This window comes from Castanea sativa, chromosome 11 (assembly GCF_040712315.1).
Source record: "Castanea sativa cultivar Marrone di Chiusa Pesio chromosome 11, ASM4071231v1".
Taxonomy (NCBI): domain Eukaryota; kingdom Viridiplantae; phylum Streptophyta; class Magnoliopsida; order Fagales; family Fagaceae; genus Castanea; species Castanea sativa.
The window spans coordinates 17,951,381-17,973,791 of record NC_134023.1 but is presented as its reverse complement, the minus strand read 5'-3'; the positions used below and the strand labels follow the sequence as shown (position 1 = coordinate 17,973,791).

Genomic DNA, 22,411 nt, shown 5'->3' with positions numbered 1-22,411 from the left:
TTCCTTGCTCTTAAGTTTGTCATTCCCTTTGGTGCCTTGACACTCCTCATGCTTTTCAGAAATAGTATGAGAGCCATAACCATGATTTGTGGGTCTTTGTTGTTGGGAGGTTGGATTATGAAATGGATGTCTTCCTCAATTGGATTTGAATGGCAACCACAGATTCCATAAGGCAGTTCAATCATGGGTTCATGCTTGGTAGACTTTAAGAGTGGATATCTCATGTAATTGGGTATGGATTATATGGTGGACTAGGAAATGGGATTGGATCCAAACTGTTACGAGGATTAGGGAATAGGCTATGAGTCAAGTTAAATGAGGGGCTTGATAATGATCTAGCTAGGGATGTCTCTAGGTAAACAAATGGTTAGAATATTGGTTTGTTGACTCAATTGTTTGTGGGGGGTAATTGAGATCTAACCGGATTGGGCTAGGATGTTTAAGCTTGAAGTATTTGTGTTGGGTTAGGGGTTTGAGCCTTGGATTAATCCTTCAACAGTGGGCTTGACTCAAACTGACCTTAAAGCAGTGATGTTGGAGCCCGTTGAATTGAATTGAAAAATTGTGAATCAATGTTCTTGAATCTGTGTAACAGCTTAAGGCAATTTTTTATTTTTATTTTTTCTTATATGTGTTTTTTTTTTTTAAAAAAATTATTATTATTATTTTTTCATATTTTTTAATTAAAAAAACCAAAAAAATAATGTTCACTGACATCAATTATCCAATAGCAACTGATCGAAGACATAAATTGAATATATTTGAAACTTAGAGAATTTAATTGAATAAAAGTAAAGTTAAAATCCTAAAATGAATTCCGGTGAAACTTAGAGAGTGAGCTCTGTATTTTTGCTTTATTATTATTAGATGGTTAAATATTACAAATGCTAATATAAGTAGTAGACATAATCATAGAATGTTCGACAAATATTTATAGATTAATATTACTCGATATTTGCCATGCCTAAAGACTAAATACAGTGGCTCTAAGGTTTGAATGTGATGTAATAGTACTTTAGAGCATTAGTAATATTTAAACCAAATGCAAAATTTTTAGCATTTGACACACAAAATGCCAAAAACCATACCTCATGAGATGTGTCAAATGTCAAATAAATTTGAAAGTATTTGTTAAGAGTAAAATTATAACAATAGCACTGTGTGAGAGTCTTTTTTCGGACAATATCTAGGCCCAAGTTTAAATAAGGACTCCAGACTCTCTAATTGTAATTTGAAGGGACAATGCTTGGTTTTCCGCAGCTAAATAGGCTGTTTACAGACCAAGTGGTGCACAAGGCAAGACTCCTACAATACGTATACACTAGCAAGTGATAATATATGTATTGATCAACAAGAAAACAACAAAGGAAGACAGATGTAATAAAGAAAACACAAAAATAATTGTTTAGGATCCTTAAATCAATAGGAAATACTTCATTAGTTTTCTTAATTTATGGATTACAATGAACTTACTAAGACATAATACAAGGTTCAAATAAGCTCAAAAATTACAGACTTAGGTGACTCTCTGAGCCTCTAAGATTTGCAAAATTTGAATCCTTTTGAATTCAAGTATGTACTGTAGTGGCTGTTTCCGGGAGAACGAGAGGTATTTCCCTGTTTTCTTTGAGTTTTACAGAGCTTGTTCTCAATGATTCTATATGATTTCCATATTGCTGAATGCCTTCCAACGTTGGCTGCTTCTCCCTTTTATAGTGTCACTTTAGGGTTCTGGGGTACCATTGATTCTTCCCCTTTGGCTTCATGGGTACCAGAGCCTCTGTTTGTCCTAGTTCTTCTGACAACTGATTCTTTCCTTGTTTCCCATAATTCTCTTCTTTTGGTGTTTTTTTCCTTCGAAAGTGCCTTGCTGACCTTCCATTCTGAGGTGCCTTTTGGGGAGCTGACCTTTAACTTTACTCCCTCTAAGTTTTTCTCTGTCTTCTCTTTTCAGGCTTAGCCCCCTTTTAGCCGCCCCTCTCCTTTTGTCATTTTTCCCGGTAAGCCAAGTCCTTCTTTGCCAAATCGAAGGTTTCTCCAACTATTTCCTTTCGTGGGTCTTTTTACTCTGGGTTTCCCGAGGTACCGGCCTCTTGCTCTTGAGTTGTTGCTCTCCAAGTCCCCTAACTCTGTGCTACATCGTTGAGTGCTAGAGAAGGACCCATCTCCCTTTCGTTCCTGGTGCCTTTCAACCCTCCTTTGAGCCGTCTTAATCCCACCTTGGCCGTGCTGCACACCCAGAGGTCCTAGGTAGTCTCCAGTATCCTGGCTCAACCCTTTTCTTCTGGACTTTTTTTTTTCCTTTTGGCAGGCTGACTTCTTTCCTTTCTCTCTTTGTTTTATGGACTCCTTGCCTTTTCATGGAGCTTGGGCCTCAGGTCCATCATCCTTTTTTCTTTTGTAAGCCCCATCTCTTTTTTTTTTTTTCAATTTTTTTTTTTTACTTCCCATGGATTGACCCAATGTGCCATTTCTTTGGGTCTTTTATCATGATCTCTTTTTAGACCTTAGCACACTGTATGGCCAAATGTGCTATTTTTATTTTAGCAATTTTTCATTCACACTTTTCTCTCTCTTCTGTCACGCTGCATTATTACATTACTCTCTCTCTCTTTCTCTCTCTCTCTCTCTCTCTCTCTGAACAAAAAAGAAAGAATAAAAAAAATAATTAAAACGAATATTTAAATAAAGTGGTTAGAGAATAGAAGATCTAGTATATGGTGTATTGTAAAATGATGTGTTAAAATAGATAAAATTACTTTTTAATTTGTCAAAATAGCATTTTTTTTATAGAAATCCTTATGCTAGTGCTCTAAGTAATGTTAAGTTGTCTCTTTTTAAGTAAAATAAAAAAAATAAATAGATGAGTTTGAAATGAGTTTGGATTCATTAAATATGTGGAACAAATTTGATATTAAATTGCTAAAATTTAGTAGAATTTGAAACGAGTTTGGGATCTATATAATTTTTTTTTTAATAAATTTAGATTTAAAATATGTAATTTCAACCCAAATATATGAATTGAATTATACTGAAATAGATTGAATAGGACCCAAATGCACTGAAATGGACGGATTTGAGCCAAAATGGACCGAATTGAAAAGAATGGACCGAATAAGAACGAAGTGAACCGAATTAAAAAAAATAGACCGAGGTGGAACGAACGTCAAAAGGCTAGGTGTTTTCGATTAGACGCACTAGAAAGTAGAAACTCCTTAAAAAAACACAAAGAGGCACCATTTTCTCTTCCTACTTACAAATGGCGGAAAATCCAAAGGAAATGGAGAATCCAGAGGAAGTGAAGCCCCACAGTGCGTTCTTGGCAGATTTTCGGGCTATTCATCAGGAACTTATGGACCAAGAAGCCTAAACGGCGCAAGCTGAAGCCGCAGCTGCTGAGATGGCAGAGACATTGAAGCTTGAACTTGTTTTGCCTATTACCAACATGCAGGAAGCCAAGGCACTCTCAAAGCTCCATGAGGAGTACGAATTTAAGGGTTCTGTGGAGCTCCTCCACCAGGGTCTTTCCATGGCTGAGAGGAGAGAATTATTGGAGGTCGCTAAAGCATACATGCTCAAACTCAGTAACTGAAATAGAAAAAAGAAAAAAGTATGGTTTTGAAGTTAATACTGTGATATAAATGTTGTCATTTTGTTGGGTTTTTAAGTAACTGAGTTTTTCCCAATGGCAATGTTGTTATGGAGACCAATGTGTAACTGTTCTTGGTGTTGTGTTTCTGTAGAAAATGGTGTACTTGTTCATATGCTTATGTGCCTTGTTTAGGATAGAGATCTAAAATGTTATTGTGGATCCTTGGCATTCTCTACTTAGAATAGTGAGCTATATGTTAATTATGGTGGATTTGATCATTTAATCATGTAGATTTAACTCTACCCCTCATGTGGACTCAAATTCCTTTTTAATGGGTGGGGCTCAACACGTGGTATTCTAAATAGGAGGTAGAATGGAGGTGACAAAGATTGAATTTGGACCTCTCACTTTGATACCATGTTAAATTATTGATTATCTTAGATAGTGGATTTAATCATTTGATCACATAATTCTAAAAATATCATTCATGTTGTCTTTACGGATTTATAGAACTTGGATTAAGTTGATGCCATTTCATGTTGTCGGCACATTTAGCCATTAGAAGTTTGTCATGTCTAATGTGGTGCTTGTGTTGATAATTCTCATATTGGTTTGGTTAGGTGGCTTAAAATTCTGATTTTAGTTTTTTTGTATGGTTTTATATGAGTCATTTATTATTTGTTGAGTTTTAGTACTTTGTCTTTTAGATCTTAGAAATTTGACTTCTGTTAAATGACTAGTTTATTATTGATTTTTCCCCCTTGGTGCTGTAGGTGTAAAATATTGGAGCAACTTTCACTTGGAGTTTGGAAATGGAAGCTCTTTTGTAATTACTTTAGCTTGTAATACTGATGTTCAATGATCTGGAGATATCTTAGCTATTTTAAGTAAACTATGGATGTTAGCTATTTGTCTACTGCTTTACTGTTGTTATTTTGTTTGAGCGTAGTTATTATTTTCATTCTTAAATTTAGGTTATGCGATTTGCACATTAATTGTTTGGTCAAAAGTTTATGAAGTTTTACATGGAGTTTTTCAATGCTTTATCTGGGATTTGTTGGGTATTGGATCTTATAAACAGTGAAAACAAGGCTGACTAGTTCTTTCTATGCTGGGAGTGCTATTGCTGGTTCTGTTGAAAGTTGCATATGAGAGAATATTGGGAACTATTGAGGAGTTGAGAACTCTTTACTGCTTATGAAGTGATCTCTATTGGTGGCCTGTCTTTTAGCTGTCTATGCATCTGGAAAGAATATGGAGGCTTGTCATGCCTTCTGCATGAATGATGGCTTTAGAAATTTCGACTATGACTGGCCAGATAGCGGCTATGCTTATAGGAAAAGGACTGGTCAAGTATTGCAACTTTGCAATTGAGTGTAAATCATCTTTTCCTCTTATAAAATATGTCCGGCTTTCCCTTTTTCCAATATGGTTTATTCTAGCCCTATTAATATCCTATGTTTTTGATCTATCGTTTTCAATTATATCCCACAATAATTTTGGTTAGAATCTTAATGATACCACTGCCACTGACCACTAACTGCTTTGAATCCCCAATTAGGCTGATTTTGCTCACCTACATCATAAGCAGTGGCTGCAGTGCCCTGAATAGAGGACTTGTATAGATAACTTCTCATTCTTAGGTTTCACATTTTGCCTTGCTTTTGTTGACCTTGATTACTCAATTATGATTATAAAAGTTTGCAATGTCTCAGCGACAAGGTGCATCAACCATCAATAATCAGTATTAGTATATAAATTGTCTTCTAATCTCATTGTGCTGGCAGTTGCCTTTTTGTTGTTGTTGTTGTTGTCACTGTTGTCCTTGTTTCTGTTTCTTTGTCCAGGTCAAAAAATTTTCAGCTTCTCTGTGGGATAAAACATTGAGTTTGTAACAGTTTATTGTCCTAGTCTCTGGTGCTCTAGTGCTCAGGTCATGAGTAATCCATTAATTGCGTGAAGCAAATTAGTGTGTATTTTGTTGCCTAGAAGAGAGATATGCTGCCAAGCTGCAATAATAGTAGAGTTCTCCTTCTGCTTTGCAATGTCTCCTTAGAAAATGAAGGGTTTTAGTTGAAAATATGGCTTATACACCTAAGATGAAAGTGAGAAGCATATATCCTTCAAAGGATTGTCATAGTCCTTAGGATTCAGGAATGAGAACCAGGATGTTGACACAGTTCAAGTTACTCCTACTTGCAAAATTGACATTTTGTTTTTGGCAAGCGAATGTAAAAGAGAAGAACACACCACTAGGAGTCAGCAAAAAGAACCAAGAGGTGTTAACAAGCCTACTTGCAAAGTTAGGGGTTACAAAGTTAGCATCAATAGGAATTTTCTGGGCAGCTCATTAACAAAGCTTGGAAGAGAGGCTCGGATGTCCATGATAATGTACATATTTCTAGTGATTGGACCAGATTAGGATCATCTTCTATTTTAGTGGATTCATTTCATGGTTTTGATTAATATTGTGTATCTAGTGTAATGTTATTTATGTTATTTAAAATGACATGGCATGCTGGACACTATCAAATCTTTGAAATAAATTCTAGTAAGATAAGTTTTCAAAAATAAAATTTTACCTCGCGAACTCCACACCCACAATTCATGAAAAATTAACACCATGTCAAACTAGCTACAAAGGAGCCACTTTATCAAATTGCCACAAACAAGAGTAAATAGGTAACAAGTATGAGCAATTACATTGTAGTCAGATATGAGAAAGTCTAGGTACATTACAAAAAGCCACAACATTCTTGACAAAAGTTGTGATGGGTCTCGGTTTAGTTGTTGTGTTCTTAGAACAACTCGCTGCATATGTAGGATCAACTTTATCCCATTTCTCTTGAGTTAATTACCAAATAAGAGCGATCTCCACCTCTGCTCCAATTCCGCCCCCTTCTCTTTGCCAATCAATTCAAGCCATCGCTTAATGACACAACAATTATTGCTGTTGTTATTCCCGGCTTTCCCAATAGACTACACCTTCAGTGGGGCCCCAAGATTTCATCGTCTGATAATTTTTGGCACATATGTTTTGATATATATAATATAGAGATCATAGATGGTCTATTAATTGTTTTGCTATACTACAAGCTAAATGTATACAATCTAAATTAGTAATTGACTTCAATTTGGAAGGTTAAATAACGGTTCCAAGTAAAAAATAAAAAACGCAATGTTAAATTAAAATGGAGGCTGTCAGCATTAGCTATTGCAATTCATATTGCCCATCATTAAGTAGTTACAATATAAACATTAAAAAGACAATCATCACATTTTAACAATTAATTTGTAGTCTCCCTCTCTATATATATCAACTGGTACCTAGCAAACAACACCGCTTAAGCTAATATTAATGGCAATGATTAAAGTATAAGTAATTCAGCTCCTTGAGGTAGATTTTTCTTGAGTTGGTTGGCACATTCTATAGCTCCTTCATTTTTCTCAGTCGTCTCAAACTCCCAAGGGGTTCCCACAAGAGCCGGAGATCGAGGATTAATAACAATCTTCTCAAGTTTGATGGCACTTTCAAGTAAGTAAACGGTAAGCTCCATGTCTATTGCACGCCCCGCAAACCCCATTATTTCCACCTCCTTGAGGTGCTCATTTGGATATTTCATCACCTTCCTAAATTCTCTTTCTATCAGGGGTTTACTCCATAACAACTGCAATTAAGGAAAAGAAAATAAGAATCATATTGTGCATGGCAAGTTGCAAGATAAACTAACTTTTATAAATATAAACCAAATTTACTGGTAAAGAACTTTAGACAAGTATGCTTCTTGATCCCGATTAAAAAAGTTAGCTATATGATTACAGCACTAGAAACTATGACTTGCTGCAACAAGTACACTCCGTATGTCATTTTGGAAGTGATAAAATCGTTCACATAAAATACATCAAACTAATTGTGAATCCTCCTTAATTGAGTTGAACTAACATAAAATAATGAAGATAATATTTGAACTAAGACCTACCCCACCCCACCTTTATCCACCCACTATGAATTGCTACATCTCATATATTACAAGGGTTTTGCATGTACAACACAACATTTTAGTATAGTTCCCAAGTGTGTGTGTGTCAGCGCATGAGAGAGAGGGAGAGAGAAGTGAGTGATTCAAAACTCAAACTTTTACTAAGTAAAATAAAGATACAAGTCAAGCCAAGTAAAAAGTCAGTCAACATTGACTCAGAAGTCTTGTAAGAAAATAGCAGGCTTTAGGAGTCATAAGACTCATAATGCATCAAAAAATTATCAAAAATCTGAATAGACAAAGGACAAAGTTTGGCTGTTACCCACTTTGGAGAAATTCCTTCAAACTGTGTTAGGTAGCACCTTATGAAGCTTACATGTGTCCTAACTCCTAAGTCATGTAAGCTTTTTTTGATGTATAAAAAAAAAATGTAATATTTCAAATCAACTATCTCAAAAGATTACATCAATATAAAATTTCACAAAACTTGTTGGTTAAGAGTTTCATATCCTATGTATAGGCAACTTCAATTTTTAATATTTCTACATCATAATTTAAAAAATAATAAACTAATACATTCCCTGTGTTTGATTCACAACCATGATAGTAATAATAAAAACAAAAGACATGAATAAATCAAAATATACCCGGAAATAAAATATCACCCTTTTAGTGACTTTTAGACAAACAGGTATGTGGGTTTTGGGTAGCGTTTTAGCCTTTAGGTTTTAACCACTTGCTAAGTTGAGCATATAAGTTTAGGAATTGATTTATGCCTTGCAATGTCAGAAAAAAGCAAGCCAATTTGCATTAGGTGCACTTAATATGAAGGCTCACTAGTAAGCCAGTTTGCTAAAAAATTTTCCCCCGAGCTTTCTGAAAATGGGCTTGTTTTAAAAAACTATATCTAGGAAAAAAAAAGTTCAAAAGTTACACTTTGAAAAAGTGCAGCTAGAAACCGCATAGTCAAACGAGCACTTAAGAAGCACTTTCCCTTTGGCGCTTTGGGCTTTAAGCAAGCCTAGAATGCTTCACAACTCAATTTTTGAGGCTTGTAAATATAGAAGTAATGGCTTTGTGCATTTAAATCATGCTAGAAAACAAAAGAAATTAAGTTGTACAAATTAGAAAAAAGAAAAAACACTAAAAAAGGTATATCGATAATTAAATTAGGCACAATGATGACATTGGACACTGGATACCAAAGAGATAACTTAGAATGGTTGTTGTAATCATTTATATAATAATAAAATTAAAAAAAAACTCCGAAAATTCAATAGAACTAGTGACATTACTAAACTGATCACCACTGATACAAAAATCATTTCTAGGTTTCATTTAATTATAAAGTTTCACTAAAAACACATCAACTTGCTGCTCTACATGCATGTCCTAGGAGACTAAGCTTTCACTAATGTTTTCCTTGTTTTATATATCACAATCAAACTACAAATAATGATTATCAAATTACATGAAGGGAAAATTACATAAGCCATATTTGGAACCATTAGAGAGAATGTCAGAGCAAGGTTAGGGGGCTGTAGGAAAGTTGAAAATTCACTTATGGAAGAAATTGCTAAACCTTGAAGAGTGAAGATGATGAATCTAATAGAACTCACAAAAATAATATATATGCTCATGGCAAATGACAAGTCAAGTTCAAGAGATATCTTTTCAATGGATAAAAAAAAGATGGAAAACCATAAGCCAAATATGCAAATAGCATCACCTAAATTAAAGAATGAAAGTTATAACTACGCTCAAGTGGCAAGCTATGAAGTAAGAGTGGTCACCTCCAAAGTAAATTTCCGTAAGAAAGGTGCTGCTTCTATCATTGATATTAAATAGACAAGGCTCTCTCCATCAGATGCAGTAACTCTCCATTTGAGGTGTCTAAGATTGGTTAATGGTTGAAATTTTAAGAATTCCAATTTTTCCTGAATTAAACAATCGAGAAATGAGAGAACATTGTGTAAAACCATATAAACATAAATGCAAGAGATTGAAAAAGTATGTTAAAGTACTTACATTTGGATAAATGCAAATGTGAAGTATCAAACTCTGTAGCTGAGAAAGGTAGCTTGAAAGAGGGCAAATTGCAGAATTCACAGGTTTGCTTCCCCCTATACATACATCTAGAAGACAAGGTGCATGATTAACATGCATCTCGGTTTGTCTACCAACGAGGCTCAAAGACTCAAGATTTGGTGCAAAAATCTCAATACTCTTAAATTCTAAACAACGTATTATGTGTAAGTACTTCAACCGCAGTGATGAACCACAAACCTTCAGAGTCACTAGATCATCAGAATCAGAGACATGTAATCTTTCAAGCAAGGGACAATTGGATAGCAAGTGCTCAAGAAGCTTGCCAGTTACACGTACGTTCATTAGAGTGAGGGACATCAGGGACTCGATGCAAGATACTCCAACAGAACTTTCGAGTTTTGTAAACCGTTCATGTGGAAATGTATAACGCATTTGACTCTTGCATACCCATGTTGGTGTAAAGTCCAATTCAACCCTCTTAACTCTCTTTGACATTGCAAAGTCAATCCATCCATCAATGCGATGTTTAGAATATCTATTAAACTCAAAAGAAACTCTGAACTGGTCTATATTTGAGCCTTGATGTAATTTTAGAATACGGTTCACCCTTTTCGCAAAATTATTCCTTTTGACTTTCAATTGTTTCTTTTCATCCGCAATGTCCCACATTGTATCCGGATCATCAAAGTCCAAACTACCAGTGAAGAACGGCCACAGATGTTTCCATCGGTGCGAAAGAACACTAGTTCTGACTGCTTCTTCAAAAGTCAAGAAAGACAGAATAGAGACTAGTATTTCATCTGGGAACTGACTTATCCTATCCTCCAAACCCACATGGTTCCTCTTGCACTAAAACATTTCAAACACAAAATACACACAAGAAAATTTCAATAAAGCAAATACTAAGCTAATGGGTTCAACTTAAATTTTAATAAAGCAAATAATCAGCAAATGGGTTCAACTCACACAAGAAAGTTTCAATAAAGCAAATACTCAGCTAATGGGTTCAACTTAAATTTCAATAAAGCAAACAATCAGCTAATGGGTTCAACTCAACAAGAAAATTTCAATAAAGCAAATGCTCAGCTAATGGGTTCAATTTTAGAATTACAGTTTGTTCAAACTAATATACCACACTAGAGTGGACAGATTACAAGGGGTCACTGAGCCTAAGAGACCCAATAAACTCTACAACTTCTACATTAAAATGAAAAACTTGAAAAAGGAAAGTTCTTTGAAAGATATCATTTATACCTTATTGGAAGGTTGAACTGTCTTCTCCATTTAAATGAATATAGTTTGAATACAGAGCTACAAACAAAATCAGGGAAAAAAAAAAAAGGTTATTCAATGACAGAGAGCTGGAGAGATTTTTTGCTGGAAACCCAAAAAAACCTTTGTGAGAAAAAAACCCATTACATTGTTTTTTCTTTGGAAAGGTTTGCTTGAAAGAAAGAGAAGATAAAGAAACAGAGACTAAAAGGAAACGAAACGACGCTGTTTTCTTTCTTTTTATTTATTTATTTATCATTTACCAATATTCTTTTTTTTTTTTTTGGGTAGAAAGGAAATAACATTAACAAGCAAGCTAAGGGGGAGGGGAGGCTTGGAGATGGTCCTATTAAAGTACAAACCAGATCTATCCGAGCTTAGCAGGTCCCAAAGATCCACAGGTGGATCTTGATAGAAAACCAAAGGTCTTTCTTGTTCAGCCCCTATTCTAGTCAAACAATTAGCACAAGAATTAGCTTCCCGATAGCAATGCACAATCTGGACTTGGGCTATTTGGGAAGTCATTTGCCTACAATCATCAAGGAGAGGCAAAATAGAGAGATTAGAGTCAAAAGAGCTGGTAAGGAGCTGAACAAGAGCCATGGCATCAAGCTGAATGTTAATACATAGCAGAAGACCCTTTCTAAGGCCCCACAATTCTGCAATGAAGCTATTCAGGCAGTTGAGCCTCCTCGAAAAGCCCCCGACCCATTCCCCTAGGTCATTTCTGATCAGGCTACCGCATCCTACTCTGCCATAGCTAGCTGAAGTAGATCCATCAGTGTTAAGGTGGAACCAGCCAGCTTGAGGCTTCTCCCACCTGACACGCACGACCTTTCTATTACCTGCAATCTTCGGCATCAACCCACAATGCTGAAATTCGAAGGCCTGAAACAGCGCATGATGGTTTTTAAAAACCACCTCATTCCTATGCTTCCATAAAAGCCAAATGGCGAAAGGAAAAACAATACTCCAAGGGGGTTGATTGCTCCCTCTATTCCCAATAAACTTGCAATTTTTTTCAAGCCAAGAGCCCAAATTTCCCTCATAAAAGTTGCTGGATTCATTGATCCCCAACCGCCACCAGGTGAATCTAGCTACCTCATAGTCCCCCAATCTATGCAGTATGGATTCGGGTTCTCTAAGACGTAAAGGAATAAAGATCTTTATTTTAGGCAATATGTCTAATTTCCAAACCTAACTTCCAGAAAATGAACTCTCATCCGCAACACTACCCATGGCTATAGAGTAAGCATGCTTCAAATCAAAATTGCCTTTCTTAGCACCTGTCTAGAACAACCTATCTCCTCTCTAATCAGATCTTATAGAAAAAGGAATGGAGTTAATTTCCATAAGGACCTGATTTGGAAGCTCAATGGATATCTTAGACCAATCCCACCCTTGTGGGCCAAAAACATCCTTAACTTGTAGAGATATATCTTCAACAGTGAGTGGGCCTTGAATAAGGTTTCTTAAGGAACCATTGGGAACCCAATTGTCATGCCATACGTTCAAGTTGCTATTTCTCCCCAGAATCCACCTAATCCCCTTTTGAAGATTTCACCCCCCCATTTTCATAACCTTCCAAGTCCTAGAATAAGGGAGTCTATCATTATTTTTGGCCCAAAGCCTACGGCTAGAGCAGTATTTTTTATTGAGAACTTTAACCCACAAAGCATCATTTTCCATATGGAATCTCCAATTTAGCTTGGCCAACAAAGCTTGGTTCCTTCCCTTAGCTGATTGAATTCCTAAGTCTCCTTCCTCCTTAGATTTAGTCACTTTATGCCAGTCCACCTAATGGATTTTTTTTGCATCTTTCGTCGACCCCTACAAAAAGTTTTGATTGACCCTATCAATATTATCAAGCAATTTCTTCCGAAGAGCCCTACACTACATGACATACACTGGGTTAGTGGAAGTGGAGGCTTGTATCAAACCAACCCTTCCTGCTAAGGAAAGAAGATTGGCTTTCCAACCAGCCAATTTATTCTTAACCCTATCTAAAATAAAGTTGAGATCTTCATTGTTGGTTCCACGGTGCTTAATGGGAAAACCAAGGTACCTACCAAGGGTGGGGGTGGAGTGAAACCCTAAGATATCACATAAGGATTCTCTTGTATTAACATCAACATTTGGGGAAAAGTACACCCTTGATTTTCTTGCACTGATGGATTGGCTAGATGGAGCATAAAAGGCATCCAACACATCCCTAATTGTTGAGTAGTTGACATGATCCACTTTAGCAAAGAGCACCAAGTCATCCGCGAAGAACAGATGTGAAAAGGCAACTCTACAAATGGAACTTTTGACGGGGGTCCAAAACTTTTCTTCGCATTTCGCCTTGCCTAATTCCATGAGAGGGAAAAAATAGGCTCCAAGTTCCCTCCATTAAAAAGAATGGAAGTAGAAACTGACGATACACAACTCATAATAAGGCTTACCAAGTTTTGGAGAAGGTTGGCATTAATGAGCACTTCCCGAATAAAACTCCATTCAATCTTATCATAGGCCTTCTCTAAAACCACTTTGATCACCATGTAACCCACCTTACCTTTCTTGCTACTGATAGTATGGATGAGCTCTTGAACTACAATGACATTGTCAACACTTCTCCTACCTGGAACAAAAGCAGATTGAAAAGGAGAGACAAGATTATCTAAATAAGGCCGAATCCTAGCAACCAAGATCTTGGTGACCATCTTATACACAGTGTTGCATAAACTAATTGGGCGGTAATTTCCCAAACTCTCAGGGCCAGCTATCTTAGGAATCAAAACAATATTGGTTCGGTTGAGGTATTCCGGGATTTTACACTCCATGAAAGCTTTTTTTACTTCTGCCTTGATTGAATTCCCCACAATAAGCCAAAATCTTTGGAAAAAACTTGCATGTAATCCATCTGGACTAGGAACTTTAAAAGCCTTCAACGCTCGAAGCCCATCCTTAATCTTAGCATTCGTGACCATAGCACCCAAATTGGACCTTTCTTCATCAGACAATGCAGCCTGCCATTTGGAGGCCGAGGGGGATGAAGAAGAGAAGACTCCAAGTTATTTGTAAACAACTTCTCAAATCCTCCTTTAATGTAATTCATGGTCCCAACTTCACTATGAATCCACTCCCCCATCTCATTCTTAATACATGAAATTTTATTGCGCCGCCTCCTCACAATAGTAGTTAGATGATGGAAAGTAGTGTTTTGGTCACCCTCAACCAACCTGTTAATTCTATATTTTTGCACCCAAAGCTCCTCCTCTTGATTTAACAGGAAATTTAGCTCTTTGAGTAGCACCTTCTCAAGCTCAATCAAAGAGTGCGAAGGGTAAGTGGCTATGGCTTTTTGGATGCCATTAAGATGAGCCATGACTCTCTTTTTCTTTTTGAAAATATTTCCAAAATGATCTTTATTCCATTCCGTAGCTTTCCTGGAAAACATATCAATAAATTCCCGAAGTGGATGAGCTTGACCCCAAGCATCCATGACAATTCCCGAGAAGGATCAGTCCGAGAGCTAAACACTATAAAACCTAAAAGGTCTGGGCAGAAACATCCCAATACTTGGGTTGGACACAAGAAGAACCGAATAATGGTCGAACACGCATCTAGTAAGGTGAGTTACCTTAGCATCCGGGTGAGCAGCATACCAACTTGGGTTGACAAAGAACTGGTCAATCCTTTCTTGGACAAGAGCAATCACACTCCTTTTGTTAGTCCAGGTAAATCGGGGACCAACATACCCCATATCAATCATGTTACAATAGTCAGTACATTCTTTGAAAAGCAAGGACCTATTTGAGCTAACACTTCTACCCCTAAATTTATCCCCCTTAGAAAGAACCTCATTGAAATCCCCATCAATAATCCAAGGCTTGTCATGTAGGTTAGCAGTATTTTTTAAATTATTCCATAAAATGCATCTTTCATTAAATCTAGAACTAGTATAAACAGCAGAGCAAATGAATTCAAAATTAGAAAGGAGTACCTTCACCAAAACATGAATTTTTTGCTCTGACATGGCCAGTTGAGTCACCTGGACTCTATTCGAATTCCAAAGGAGCCAAAATTCCCCCGCAAATCCAATAGTCTCTGTAAAAATAGCCCTATCAAATGGAAGCATGTCAATGATGTCTCTAGCTCGATCACCACCAATCCGGGTCTCCATAATAATCATCATAGCTGGGTCATGAGTTTGCACCAACTCCCTTACATGATTTCGAAAAGGGGGCTTTAAGGCTCCTATACAATTCCACGCAATAATATTCATTACTAGACAGTGATTGAAGGTTGGACATACATCAACTACAGGAATAAATGTTGCCTCCTCCATCAGATTCCATCCGATCAATCGCACCGTTTCCTTCATCTTCATCCTTCTCACAATCAGACTCTCCTCCGGGATAATTTCGCAAAGGGTTGGGGTCATTAAAATCTGCAGAAGGGTGCTCTATACCAGCTTGTTTGCTCCCTCTCTCATCAATCCCTAAGTTGCATCTGTCAGAGGGAAGAACCCCAATGTTGCACTCATTGGTGTTAGTGGCAGTAATAATTTCCAAGTTTTCCTTAGCATGATTCTCGGAGTTTCCACGATCATCCCATCCACAATGATCACCCATGTTGCTATTAGAAGTGGCACCGAATCTAAAATCTCCATTTACCTTGGCTTTAAGTGTTGAAATGCTCATAGACCAATCAGATCGAGCAAGCTTGTTGGCTCTCGGTTTGGCGGCAGAGTTTTGAGAAGATTGGAGAGCCCTATTATGAGCTAATTCTCTTTTTCCCTTGACTGAGGTGGAACTTGGTTTAACTTTGATTCCTCCTTTGATGTCTTAGCTTACACCTTCAGTGAAGGTTTCAATTGGGCCTGTGCTTGCAAGCCCACCTAATAAAGAGGTAAGGTTATTTTCTATGCGTGTTGGGCTTGAAGAAGAGCTATTTCCCAACTCTATTTGGGCCTTTCTCTTTCCAATTCAAATCCAGTTCTTCCCAATGGCTCTTTGAATTTTTGTTGGTTGTCTCTCAACCTAGGTAAGGAGCTTACATTACTTTTCTTCGCCCCTTTACTATCTTTCTTTTTTCGTGTAACCACCATCTAGGGTCCATAGGCTTCCTCAGACTGTCCACCCTCCAAAGTGTCTCGAACCTCGGATTGGTTTCCAGCTATTACCTCAGAAGCTAGTGGCCCCTATTCAGTTTTTTCTTTGTCGTCTAGCACAGAGGAATCTTTCGGTGAAGATGCCGGAGGTTTGATGGTGTACTGGCAGGTCTCTCCGATGCCCTAGCCATCCGCATGAAAAGCAAATTTTGTTAACTCCTTCATAGACAACGGACTAATGGTGCTGCTTGATTCTGACCATGGTGATTAATGGTTTACTAACATCCACCTGAACACATAAACGTGCGTAACGACCTCTCGCTTCTGTCGCAGTGTTTGTGTCCACCCTACCTAAGAACCATTCCTAAAGCTTTTCCAATTTGCCGGAGGATCTCCCCATAGTATTACTCAATGGGCAATTCATTTCGCCTAACCTAAACTACCACTGAGGTTACCCGAGCTTCTGGCAGTTTAAAATTAACTTCCCATCAACGTATAGATAGGAAGTGCCCATCGATAAACCATGGTCCCTTCATGAGCACCATTTCGAGGTCTTCCATGATCGAAAACCTTAGCAAATAAAAGTCTCTACCAAGGTCCACCATATCTAGCCTACCTGATGGCTTCCATAGACTTAAAAGTTTCGCGTGTAGGAAATTATATCCCACTGTCTTCCCAAATACTTTCACTATAAGTGCTTTCGTCCATGGAGCTTGGATACGCTGCTTGGTCTCTTTTAAGAGACTAATTGCAGCAAACCCATCTCTAATATCCTCAGCCTTTTTATCCGACTCAGATTTTGCCTCCATTTAATCCGAGAAATCAAGTGATTGGGAATACGGCCCTGGTATTTCTCCCTTAAGCTCGTCCCTGAATGAGAGCTTATTAGAATATGTTAAGCCTTCCTGTCGACTAGGGTTGTCATCAGTGATCTTGTTATGTGAATCTTTAACTTTCTTTGTGCTTCGGGCAAGTTCATAGATACCCTTCGTAACCCACAAAGAAGACACTGAATATCAGCTATCACATTTCCAAGCAAGGATAAGTTCATAGTTGAAGAAGAAACTACCCTCATCACATTAACACTATCTCCTTCAACCACTAACTCTGAGAAACCCGCGTCAATAGAAAATTCCAAGGCTTTTTTGCACGCCAATGTCTCAGCCTCTTCACTGCATGATACCGGTGGTCCTTTGGCAGCCATTATAGCCATGACCTCACCTTGCTTATTCTAGATCACAACATCGAATCCAGAGCTGTTATACTCCCTGAAGATTGCTGCATCAAAGTTCAATTTAAACAGTGAATGAGAAGGTGGACGCCACACATTCCCCCTGGACTGCCTCATTGGAATAGTTAGATGCTCTTATGCTTGCTTGAACTCCTCCAAGTACTCAACAGCACAGTTATTCAACCATCCAGGATCCTTGAGCGTCCCTCCATGTATTACACTATTTCTTTGATTCCACACAACCCATGCTTGCACCAAAAACAGCTCTACGTCTTCTATGTCAAGTCTATCTAGCAGGTAGTGAAAAAGTTGAATTATATCTTGTTGTCCGAGGTGACATTTCTAGAGTTTAATCCGACTCCCAGCCCATACATCCTGAGCAGCAGGGCACTCTTTTAATATGTGTAATTCTGTTTCTGGAAATTGAGTACGAATAGGGCATGCTCTTTCACAGTCACGTATAATTCTTCTTTTTGCTAAGTTAACCCGTGTTGGCAAAATCCCATGGCATATTCGCCAACCGAAAATTTTGATCTTATTTGGAGCTTTCAACCTCCATAAAGCTTGCCATACCTTTTGCAAATCACTTCCTCTAGAACTCTCTGCCCAACCTTTGTTCTTGAGAACCTGTCTTGCCACATGATAACCAGTCTTAACCAAATGTCCACCATTCCTAGAATGCAGCCAAATTATTGAAGCAGCAACACGTCTTTGACTTAGAGGGATTCAGCAAATAGCTTCGGCATCTTCTTTGTGAAAAATTGTTGTGATAAAATCTCTTCTCCACCATTGCATTTCCAGATCAATGAGGTTAGACACTAACCAATCCTCCACATCTTCATTGGCCGAATGAAGTATCCTATTTGTTGGGTGGTTTGGGAGCCATTTATCAGATTGAACTTTAATTGTTGACCCATCTCCAACTCGCCAACAACATCTAGCCTTTAAAATGGGTAGGTCTGCCATTATACTTCTCCACACATAGGAACAATTAGGTGACTCAACAGCATAAAAAAAAAATGAGATCTAGGAAAATACCTAGCTGAAAAGCACTTGTAGAACAGAGATTACTTTTCTTGCAACAATCTCCATCCTTGGTTGGTAAGCATAGCTAAATTAAAAGTTCTCAAGTCTCGAAACCCCATTCCACCATCTTTCTTCGCAACTGTTAGTTTATCCCAACTTCTCCAGTGAATCTTCCTTTCATTCCCCACCTGTCCCCACCAGAATCTTGCACACATAGAGTTTAGCTCCTCATATACTTTCATTGGTAGTTGGAATACTCTAATAGTGTAAGTTGGAATGGATTGAGCTACCCCTTTGATGAGAATTTCATTCCCAGCCCTAGACAACAACATGCCTTTCCACCCCTGTAATTTTTTCCAAACTCGATCCTTTAAGAATGAGAAAGTTTGGTAATTTGCACGTCCAATGAGCGTAAGCAACCCCAAATATGACTCAAACCTCTCCACTGTTAGGATTAGTACCCTTAAATTCTATTGTATGATGTTATGTATGACATTATGTATGACTTAATGCTGTGATTAATAAAGTTGTTTTATTATTATCTAAAATAACGGTAACATGTATATTGGACATTGCCATATCGTCCATGAGATGTATAGTATGTGATTCAGTCACAGAAGATATAGATCACAAGTTCTTTGTAAACTTAGACTTGTAGTTCGTAGTCGGTGATGTAATTGGGATTTCATCTGCGAAGACTATAACATATCAACTAAGATGATTTGTTTTGATCATGGAAGTGAAGATTTCTAGTTGATATGTTGATATATTTTAAGAGTTAAAACATATTGAACTAAACCATTGTGAGATTTATTATTCTCCTAACGACTGTCAAATGAATAATAAATCTCACGACTTCTATTTACATGAACTCTTAATCCTGAGAGAATAATGGACATAATCATGAGGTGTAGGTTGCTTTGATATATTAGGAGTGAGATCTAAAATCATGATCAAAATCTCAGTATGTTGGGCAGTCACATTTAGTGTTGATGGAACATATATTCTCAAGACGGAATTTATAATTTCTTAACAGAGATATAAAATATTCCCTTGAGATAAGTTTAATGGGTTTGGTTATTTAGAGTGTTAGGCCTAACCACTTTAATTGGATTTTATAAATATATGATGAATAACTTAAGGGATTAATCCGGGTACTCAAGGATTAAGATGTAGTAATCTTCAAAGTGGCAGTCTACATTCATGACTTTGTATTATTACGAATATTTTATGAAGGGATTGCATGTAAAATAAAATCTTGGGATATAATTTATTTATAAGGTTTAGAAAGCAATTATATTTTTATATAGCGGTATTAAATATAATTAATGGTAACTTTGGACTTGTCAAGAATTGACAGAAAAGCCTAAGGCCCATTGGAGTTAGAGTCTTATTTGTTCCCTTTTGATCCCATTCCAAGCCACACATTAAAGCCCAATTGGAAAGACCCAAAACTCCAGTCCAATTAGATAATCAGTTAGATACAAAGGGAGAAACATACATAATTTTGTGTAAGAGACATCATTATGAAATGGTGTGTATGTGAGTGAAAGCCACTCTCTTATTCTCCCTTGGAAACTAATTGACAGACCACACTTATTGGGCGTAAAGTGGAATTTGAGTGAAGATTAAAAGTGTTCCCAAGTAGTTTTGATCTTTGGTTTTGAATTTCACCGTAGCAAGGTACACTCTCTTGTTCTTGAATTCTAAAATTTTCATTGCGTATGTTTTGTATGCGATACAAATATGTATTTTTCCAACATCCACTGCTTTGACTCCCAAAGTTCCCATAATCTCTTCCTTCTTATTCCCCGGGGTATTACTACTGAAATACACTGAAGATTTCTCCAAATTTATACTTTGACCTGAAGCCTTTGCATAAACTTGAAGAACATCAGCAATCTCCTCAGCTTCATTATTAGTTGCCTTTCAAAATGGTAAGGAATCATCTGCAAACAACACATTAGAGATTTTTGGTGCTCTTCTACGAATGGATACACCATGGATTCACCCCTCCAATTCTGCCTTTGCCAACAGGGAAGTAAAACTTTCTGCACACAAAAGAAATAGATACGGTGAAAGAGAATCTCCTTGATGGATTCCTTTAGATGGTTGAATATTACCATATGGTTTGCCATTGTTAAGCACAGAGAATGATGGTGTGGTCACACATCCCATTACTCTTTTTATCCACCCTTTCGGAAATCCCATCCTCTGCATAATGCCCTGCAGAAAAGGCCACTCTACCCTATCATAGGCCTTGTTGATGTCAAGCTTTAGTGCTAGTGAACCCTTTTTGCCCTTTTTTCTGTTATGCATGGCATGTAGAGTCTCGTAAGCCACCAGAACATTATCTGTGATAAGACAACTAGGTACAAATGCACTTTGGGTAGGAGAGATTATATGGGGAAGGACCTGTTTTAGTCTATTAGCCAGAACCTTAGAAATAATTTTATAAATAACATTACAGAGGCTGATAGGTCTAAAATCACTCATTTTCTCCGGGTTTTTCATTTTAGGAACGAAGACAATATTAGTATGATTAATTTTAGGGACCATATATCCAGAATTGAGAAAATCCAAAACAGCAGTAATTACACTATCCCCCCACAATATGCCCAAATTTTTGGTAAAATAAAGCATTCATACCATCAGATCTAGGAGCCTTTGTTGGTCCCATTTGAAACAAAGCTATTCTGATCTCTTCTAAATTGAATTCACTAGACAAAGTATTTTGCATATTAGGAGTTACCTTGCAAGAAACTGCATCAAGGCATTCATCCATCTGGTCACACGGTCCTACACTGAATAGATTATCAAAATAATATGAAGCCACCTTCACTATATCCTCCATGTCCTTGACCCATTGGTTTTGTACATTTCTAATCCCTAAAATATGGTTTTGCCTCCTCCGCTGAGATGCTTTGGAGTGAAAATTTTTTGTGTTCTTATCACCATATTTTAACTAAGGTATGTTCTTATCACCATACCTTGCAAGAAACTGCATCAAGGCATTCATCCATCTGGTCACACGGTCCTGCACTGAATAGATTATCAAAATAATATGAAGCCACCTTTGCTATATCCTCCATGTCCTTGACCCATTGGTTCTGTACATTTCTAATCCCTTAAATATGGTTTCGCCTCCTTCGCTGAGATGCTTTGGAGTGAAATTTTTTTGTGTTCTTATCACCATATTTTAACTAAGGAATTCTGGATCTCTGTGCCCAATAATTCTCCTGCTTTAGTAGAAGCACATCTAGCCACTTACTCCCAAAAATTCTGGTCCATTTTCTGGTGTAACATTTTCTGCAATCAGCTTCTCAACCTGTTTCTGTAAGCTTTTAATCTCTTCAGTATCTGGATTAGTCTTGGCTGAACCCCAAGCTAGCAAATCTTCTCCACAAAGTCTTATTTTTTCCTTTATTGAACCCAATCTAGCATCTTCTACCTCAGCTCGATTCAAAGCCTACTTTATCACGGCTTCACAGTCATCCCACAAAAGCGAAGACTCCTCAAATTTGAATTTTCGTTCCCTCCTAATTCTATTTTGGCCGAAGCTTCTAGTTTGGAGAATAATTGGCAAATGGTTCGACACATGGGATGTGTGACTGAACTTAATTGAAATTTCTCCCTCCATTCCTTTGTTGCCACTGCTCTATCAAGCCTGATCCTTGTATTTGCCTCCCTAGATCGCTTATTATTCCATGTGAAAGGATAGCCTTTAAACCCCAAGTCCTCCAATTGAAATAAATCCAAAGCCTCTTGGAATGCTTCAACCTATCCATTAATTGGTGGACGTTTACTAAGCTTTTCTAATGAACTAAGGAATGCATTAAAATCACCTATGCAAAGCCACGACCCATCAACAAAAGCTTTCAAATGTGACAATAGTTTCCAAGACTTCTCTTTTTGACTTGCTTCTGGCCAGCCATAAAAACATGTCAAGAACTATTCAAAACCATCAATCTCCTTCACTTTAGCTAATATATGATTAGCTGTAAAATTTATTACCTCCATTTGTACATCATTCTTCCAAATCAGTGCCAATCCACCTCCTGAATCTAGGTACTTCACAATAATTTGATTTGGATAAGGCAAGTTGTCATATAGTTTCACAAAACCCTCCTTGTCCAATTGAGTTTCCATGAGAAAGCACACCCTGA

At 37.3% G+C, this 22,411-nt stretch overlaps 1 protein-coding gene and 1 long non-coding RNA gene across 3 annotated transcripts; one reads left to right on the top strand and one right to left on the bottom strand.

The window, feature by feature from the left end:
• Window positions 1-3,226: 3,226 nt before the first annotated feature.
• LOC142614455 (uncharacterized) lies at window positions 3,227-4,594 on the top strand. The gene is made up of 2 exons (XR_012840453.1): window positions 3,227-3,610; window positions 4,366-4,594. It is a non-coding gene; the product is annotated as an uncharacterized LOC142614455 (long non-coding RNA).
• A 2,182-nt stretch (window positions 4,595-6,776) lies between these two features.
• LOC142615452 (F-box protein At5g03100-like) lies at window positions 6,777-12,004 on the bottom strand. 2 transcript variants are annotated; one of them, XM_075788192.1, is made up of 5 exons: window positions 11,197-12,004; window positions 10,876-10,932; window positions 9,601-10,470; window positions 9,366-9,509; window positions 6,777-7,260 (listed from the first exon to the last, which is right to left on the bottom strand). In XM_075788192.1, the coding sequence occupies exons 2-5, from the start codon at window positions 10,903-10,905 to the stop codon at window positions 6,961-6,963; spliced, it is 1,344 nt and encodes a 447-aa protein (XP_075644307.1). In that variant the 5' UTR covers window positions 10,906-10,932; window positions 11,197-12,004; the 3' UTR covers window positions 6,777-6,960. The 2 variants fall into 2 exon arrangements, with proteins under 2 accessions (XP_075644307.1, XP_075644306.1); XM_075788191.1 differs by lacking the exon at window positions 11,197-12,004 and having other exon boundaries at window positions 10,876-11,068.
• Between the last annotated feature and the right edge of the window lie 10,407 nt (window positions 12,005-22,411).

Bases quoted from the DNA above. Each gene is read 5' to 3' on its own strand.
- LOC142615452 (XM_075788192.1), bottom strand. From the start codon at position 10,905: ATGGAGAAGACAGTTCAACCTTCCAATAAG. The intron at 9,510-9,600 runs GTAAGTACTTTA...TGTTTAATTCAG, and splicing joins ACATTTGCATTTATCCAAAT to GAAAAATTGGAATTCTTAAA. The intron at 7,261-9,365 runs GTGACCACTCTT...CCTTAATTGCAG, and splicing joins TACGGAAATTTACTTTGGAG to TTGTTATGGAGTAAACCCCT.